Source organism: Otolemur garnettii, unplaced genomic scaffold (assembly GCF_000181295.1).
Source record: "Otolemur garnettii isolate 467f Iridium unplaced genomic scaffold, OtoGar3 scaffold00055, whole genome shotgun sequence".
NCBI classification, from domain to species: Eukaryota; Metazoa; Chordata; class Mammalia; order Primates; family Galagidae; genus Otolemur; species Otolemur garnettii.
In genome coordinates this window covers 5,110,932-5,118,054 of record NW_003852450.1, presented here as the reverse complement: position 1 = coordinate 5,118,054, position 7,123 = coordinate 5,110,932, and the positions used below count along the sequence as shown (strand labels likewise).

At 50.6% G+C, this 7,123-nt stretch overlaps 1 protein-coding gene across 1 annotated transcript in view; it reads left to right on the top strand.

Moving 5' to 3' along the window:
- SOX13 (SRY-box 13) overlaps nucleotides 1–7,123 on the top strand; it is a 53,214-nt gene that overhangs the window by 37,521 nt on the left and 8,570 nt on the right. The window contains exons 2-7 of the mRNA XM_012806700.2: nucleotides 902–1,100; nucleotides 2,979–3,090; nucleotides 3,172–3,258; nucleotides 4,104–4,276; nucleotides 4,680–4,748; nucleotides 5,140–5,254. Coding sequence (XP_012662154.1) covers nucleotides 903–1,100; nucleotides 2,979–3,090; nucleotides 3,172–3,258; nucleotides 4,104–4,276; nucleotides 4,680–4,748; nucleotides 5,140–5,254 — 754 coding nt within the window. The 5' untranslated portion in view covers nucleotide 902. The remainder of the gene's footprint in view (nucleotides 1–901; nucleotides 1,101–2,978; nucleotides 3,091–3,171; nucleotides 3,259–4,103; nucleotides 4,277–4,679; nucleotides 4,749–5,139; nucleotides 5,255–7,123) is intronic.

Genomic DNA, 7,123 nt, shown 5'->3' with positions numbered 1-7,123 from the left:
AGCGAGTCTACTGCCTCAGCCTCCCAAGTAGCTGGGACCACAGGCACCCGCCACAACGCCTGGCTATTTTTTTTGTTTGCAGCCATCATTGTTGTTTGGCAGGCCCGGGCTGGATTCAAACCTGCCACCTTAGGTGTATGTGGCTGGCGCCTTAGCTACTTGAGCCACAGGCGCTGAGCCTATTTTCTCACTTTTAATAGATGCACGAACATAAGAAACGTTTCACTTTTACCTTATCTCCATTATAAGGAAAAAAAATTAATGTCTTATGTAAGGGTAGTTGATACTTGGAGTCAGACGCGCTACCATTGTGCCACAGGTCACAGGGTAGTTGATACTTGGTTCCATTTTGGGGGAGTACTCTGGAGTGGTAGAGACTGAGGCAAACTGGCCTGTCCATAAGGAGCACCTGCTATTCAGTTCTAGCCAGTTTTGCCACAGCAACAATTGAACTGGAAGTTTGAGTCCTGGTTTTTATGTGCTGTATCTCGATTTTCAAGTTTTTTGTAACTAATTACAAAGATATATATATATATACACACAAATATACACAGACAGACAGACACACACACACAATCTTTAGCTCTACTGGGCTCAGACAGCCAGTTAGCATTTCCAGCTTCCCTGGACTGGTCCACCAGCCTGCCAGTCCCAACCCCTTTAGACCTTTAGACCTTTCTGTTTAAATAATAAAAGATAAAGAAACCTCAAGGGACAGAAGAGCCCTTTCTAGTTTCTCTGTGGGTTCCTGATGCCCACTTGCATTCTGTGTGACTGTGCCAGTGAGGGATACCTGGAGACACTGGGGGAGCCACTGCCTCTAGTGCTTGAAAGGTGGGGGTTCACGACTGGGCTGTGGAGACTCACTGAACCTGACTCTCCTCTCATCTCCCACCCCTAGGATGTCCATGAGGAGTCCCATCTCTGCCCAGCTGGCCCTGGATGGCGTTGGCACCATGGTGAACTGCACTGTCAAGTCTGAAGACAAGAAGGATCCTTGCCATGAGGCCCCTCAGGGCTTAGCTGCTGCTACTGAGCCCCAGCCTGCAGACCCAGCCCGGGTCCCCCAGGATGGTGCAGACTCCCAAGCTCCAGCCCAGGTGCCCAGCACTTTCCCAGGGGCTCCTGGGTCAGTGTCCCCACCCTACCTCTGTCCATACCTGGCTTCTCTGCTGGGCTAAGCAGGCCTGCTCCCCTAGCTAGGCAGCGGATGCAGGAGAGTTAAGAGGGACCGTCAAGCTCAGTCTGAGGCTGGAAGCCAGGTCACCTGTCAGAGCTGGGCACGGGCTCACTCCTGCACTCACTTAGTCACCTGAGAATGACTGTTTGCCTTTGTGTGACCCAGGCTGTGCTCCTCGGGACTAGGTGGGGAGAAGGAATGCACATAGTAAAAGTTTGGCTTCAGTGTAATATATCAGCTTTTTCATGTGATTTGAGAAAACTAACCTTATTACCCAAGAAAGAGTTAAATCATTGCTAAAGACAATATAGCAGCTCGGTGCCGTGGCTCAAGTGGCTAAGACACCAGCTATATACACTTAAGGTGGCAGGTTCGAATCCAGCCCGGGCCTGCCAAACAGTAATGATAGCTGCAACCAAAAAATAGCCGGGCACTGTGGCGGGCGCCTGTGGTCCTAGCTACTTGGGAGGCTGAGGCAGGAGACTCGCTTGAGCCCAGGAGTTGGAGGTTGCTGTGAGCTGTGATGCCACAGCACTCTACCCAGGGGGATAGCTTAAGGCCCTGTCTCAAAAAAAAAAAAAAAAGACAATATAGCGCCTCACTCTTAAAATAAGAAACTTGAACTACTTGACCAATAAGGATTCTTATAGCTCTTAAAAATTCTATGATTCCACGCAGGAGTTGTAAAAAGGGAATATAAAATTAAAAGTCAAATGAGGGCCAACCATAGTGGCTCATGCCTGTAATTCCAGCACTTTGCGAGCCTGAGGCAGTAGGATCACCTGAGGCCAGGAGTTTGAGAGTAGCCTGGGCAACATAGCAAGACCCCATCTCTACAAAAATATTTAAAAATTAGCAAGGGTGGTGGTGGGGTGTGTGTGTGTGTAGCAACTTGAAAGGTGGAAGGCTGAGGCTGGAAGATTGCTTGAACTTAAGAGTTTGAAGTTATGGGCGGCACTTGTGGTTTAGTAGGTAGGGCTCTGGCCCTGTATACCAAGGGTGGCGGGTTCAAACCCAGCCCCGGCCAAACTGCAATAACAACAAAAAAAGTTTGAAGTTACAGTGAGCTATGATGATGCCACTGCACTCTAGCCTGGGTGATAGAGCAAGACTCTGTATTGAAACGAAAAAGAGAAATGAGTGAAAATGAGGAGAGTTTGGGGGCTATAAGGAGGAATCCAGCTAGGAGTGTGTGTGTGTGTGTGTGTGTGTGTGTGGTGATCAAGAAAGACTTCCTGGAGTAGGGCCTCAAGCTAGGCCTGAAAGATGAGGAGGACTTAGATGAGAAAAGGAGTGAGGGGGCCATTTCTTAAGGAGGGATGAGGTGGGGCCCTGTAAATAACCAGCCCTGCCAGGGCAGCAGGTGGATGCAAGGGAGTAATAATTAATAGCTTTTGGCCCCTGACTCTGCCGAGGCAAACCTTGTTCACATGTATTAACTCCCTTGATCCCAGCAACAATCCTGTGACAGGGGAGGTATTAATATTTCCATTTTCAAAAGTGGGAAATCAGGTTCAGAGAAGTTCAGGGACTTGTGTGGGATCAAGCTCCTTGTGAGTCACTAAGCCTGGACTGAAACCCAGGCCTTTTATCTTCAGATCTTTTGTTCTTTTCACTGTATCAAGTGAAGTGTGAGCAAAGGTTGGGAAGGTGGGGGACAAAGGGCCTCCTGGGTGGAGCAGTGGAGCTTGGGTGATATCTGGGGTTCCCTCAGGTTGGACGTCCCTGGGGTGCTCAGCCCTCCCTAGTCTGTCCTCTCTTCTGGGGGTGACAGTGACAATTCAGTGTATCTTAACAGGACTGTAGCTCTCCCGAGAGCAATGGGTCCCCAGAACCCAAGAGACTAGGAGCCTCTGAGGCTGCTTCTGGAAGCCAGGAGAAGCTGGACTTCAACCGAAATTTAAAAGAAGGTGAGTTGTCTGCCCTAGTTAGAGGCAGGGCCTGGGCAGGGTATTGGGACAGCTGCTTCTCATCCTGGTGCTCTCTTCCAGTGGTGCCGGCCATCGAGAAGTTGCTGTCCAGTGACTGGAAGGAGAGGTTTCTGGGAAGGAACTCTCTGGAAACTAAAGATGTCAAAGGTGAGGGCCTGTTTGAGGTTGGGGGAGGGATATTTAACCCCCTTTCCCTTCTGGCATGGCCTTGCAGTTGGGTCTGTAGAGCAGTTCTTGGGTTCTTGGCACCTTCACACCTGTCCTGTGCCACTTGGCTTCTGCCTGGCTTTAGGGGTCATCACCTGCCCTTACCTGGGGGTACCCAAGCATTTAGGTCTGGCTCACCCCATGCAGGAGTGGCCTAGTGGGAATCAAATCCCACAGCTGTGACAGCAGATATGCCATTGCCATTTCCCAGTCTCACTCTAAAATGAGGGGAAATTTCCTTGTGTTGCATAAATGAGCTTTAACCCTCAGAGTAGCCCCATCAAGTGCCTGTTAATGTGCCCATTTACAGATTTACAGAAGTACAGAGAAATTGGCAATTTGCCTAACAGCTCACTGGCAGAATAGGTTGAAAGGGAATTTGAACTCAGACCTGTCTTGCTCCAAAGCCTGAGCATGTTCCAGTGTCTTCCCTTGGGATGCTGCCCACCCTGACCCTGTGTGGCATTAGGCACTTGATGTGGCACTGGGCACTAGAGGATATCCAAGAGGCCCAGGGGCCTGGGTCTAAGATGTCCCACTGTCAGCATATCCAAGACCTGGAATCAGTGGCTAATGGTGGGGAATATCTAGACTAGCTACTTGTCAGAGAGCAAGATAAGGACTCTCCTCCAGGGCAGGTCAGGTCTCATCATCTCTGTTGCTCAGGCCCTTATCGGGCCTGGGGCATAGCAGTTGCTCAATAAACATTGGGTAGATGGATGGGTAGATGGACAGGCAGATAAACCAACAAAAAAACTCAATGGTGACTGTTTTACTGTGGACAGGGACCCAAGAGAGCCTGGCAGAGAAGGAGCTCCAGCTACTGGTCATGATCCACCAGCTATCCACCCTGCGGGACCAGCTCCTGACGGCCCATTCAGAGCAGAAGAACATGGCTGCCATGCTCTTTGAGAAGCAACAGCAGCAGATGGAGCTGGCCCGGCAGCAGCAGGAGCAGGTAGGCCGGCTATTTGGTTTTCTTTCAGGGGCTTGAAGGGGTGTCTGGCAAGGCCTAGAAGGGAATGCGTGGAAGGTAGGCCTACCACCTAGCCAGTAAGGCAGAGGCCTAGGGGCAGGTGCTTTAGGTTTCCTGCCTCAGCCTGATTCATAAGCCCTTGGGTGGATAGAGTGGAAAGAGTCTGTAGGAAGAGTAGCTGACTGCATCCTGCCCAGCCTCCATCTTTGTCCTTGAGAGAGGAGTGAGCTCCCCACTAAAGGAAAGGCAGTTCTGAGGGTTGCCTATTCTGCTTTCCCCACCCACTGCCCCCCATGATTCACTCCTGTGTGGAAGGCAGGGGTGTGGTTAGAGTTCTGTGGGGCTCACATCCATGACACCCTTGCCCACTCTGTCCCTCTATCAGATTGCCAAGCAACAGCAACAGCTAATTCAGCAGCAGCATAAGATCAACCTTCTTCAGCAGCAGATACAGGTAATGAGAGGGGAGATCTGGGAGGGAGGTGCAGAGATGGTGGTGGAGGGAGGTATAGAGAAGGTGGTGGAGGGAGCAGATGCCAACATGGAGAGGTGCTGGGGGCAGGTAGGGGATAGGGGATATGGACCAAGCTAAAGCTCCCCAGAGGAGACTCATTCAGGCCTGATCCTGGGGGGGTTGCCCTTACTTTTGTTCTAGCCCCCACCCTGTCTTCTTTCCTTGTTTTAAGGGAGGAACCCAGAATATCTTTCCCCCTCCCAGCTGAGACTTGAGGCCAGATGGACAGGGGCCTATAGCGTTGGCATGGGGGTCCGATGAATCCTTTGAAGACTGGGCTGACCACATCTAGCTAGATGGTCACACTCATGCAAGGTGTCTTTGCCTTCAGCAGGTCAACATGCCTTATGTCATGATCCCAGCCTTCCCTCCAAGCCACCAGCCTTTGCCTGTCACCCCTGACTCCCAGCTGGCCTTGCCCATCCAGCCCATCCCCTGCAAACCAGGTGAGTGTGGGAAGGACAGTTCCACCACCGAGATTGGCCTATCCTGAGGGAGCCCGCAGCTGCTTTCTCCCTCAATTTGCTATGTGACCTTTCTGGGTCCTAGTTTCAAATCTGTCCAGTGGAAGAATAATCCCTTTTTTCTGAACATTACTGAGAGAATGGAAAGAAATAGCACACTGAAAAACATAAAGTGCTTTTCACACGTAAGATGATGTGGCAATCCGGATCTAGGTCCCCCACAAACCCCCGTTCTAGTACACTTACTTGACCTTGAATATTAACGGAGGCTTATACATCTCCCGAAATCTAACAGCTGCCATCACACTCTTGTCCCTAGCCAGACCATGCCACTCCTGCCTTCTACCCTATCACTGAAATTCAGCAAACAGATCAACTGTGTGTCAGACACCATGCAGTTGCTGGGGGAGCCATGGGGCTGACAAAACATGAACTTGCTGCTCACACAATTTACAGTCTAGGTAGGGAAAAAAGAAGAATGCCAATACTTGGGACTCTAGGAAAACTTCTACTTATTTCTTTTTTTTTTTGAGACAGAGTTCGACTCTGTTGCCCTGGGCAGAGTGCCGTGGCATCGTAGCTCACAGCAACCTCAAACTTCTTGGGCTCAGGAGATCCTGCTGCCTTAGGCTGTCCAATATCTGAGACTACGGGCACCTGCCACAACACCCAGCTAGTTTTGCTATTTTTAGTAGAGACTGGGGTCTTGCTTTTGCTCAAGCTGGTCTCAAACTCCTGAGCTCAAGCAATCTGCCCACTTTAGCCTCCCAAAGTGCTGGGATTATAGATGCCACTGGACCGACTGGGAAGGCTTCTTGAGGAGGTGGTCCCCGAGACAATGGGGAGGACAGGTGAGGGGGGAGTTGGAAGCTGAGAGCAGACGCCCTGGATTCTGAGTGGGGAAGCTTCCAAGGGAGTTAGAGTTGAGGGGAGCACATGCCAGGGTGCAGGAGGTGGCTGGGCAGGGCTGTTGAGATGGCGCGCGGAGCCTGGGGCTTATTTTGTAGGGCCCTTGACTGTTTGAGTAGGGGTTGTGTTGCATCCTAGCTGGGGGAGGAGGGAGTGAAAGGGACACCAAGCAGAGGCAGAGTCATTATGGGGGACCGTTTAGATAATTCTAGTGATAGGGGGTGATACCTGCACTAGGGCAGTAACAGTGGGGTTGGAGATGGAATTATGGGGACAGGGCAGAGATGCTGCTATAATTTCCCCAGAAAATTTAAAAATCAACTCCTTCTGGTCCACCCTCCCTGTTCCACAAGTGACAGAGAGAAAGAAGGAGAGACGCTCAAGTGTGTTCTGAGGGCCTTCAGCCCATGGTCACTGGTCGGCACCACCAACTCTCTGGTCCTGCTTGCTTTGTACCAGGCTCTATAAGGCAGCACATTGGAAACACAGAGGACTGAAAAAGTCAGGCCCTGATTGACTTTTAGTTCAGGCTGCTGTAACAAAGTACCATAAACTTTACAGGTGCGAAAGCTGGGAAGTCCAAGGTGAAGGCACCAGCAGATTCAGTGTCTGGCCAGGGCCTGCTTTCTAGTTCACGGTGGGCATCTCAGGCTGTGTCCTCACATGGTGGAAAGGGCCACCTCAGGCCTTTAATCCCATTCCTAAGAGCTTCACCCTCATGACTAATCACTTCCCTGAAGCCCCACCTCCTAAAACTATTAGATTGGGAATTTGACATATGAATTTTGAGGGAGGCAAATATTCAGGCCATAGCATTCTTCCTTGGCCCCCTGAAATTCATGTTCTTCTCACGTGAAAAGTGTATTCATGCCATCCCAGTAGCACCAAAAGTTTTTTTTTTTTTTTTTGAGAGAGATAGCGTCTCACTACATTGCCCTTGGT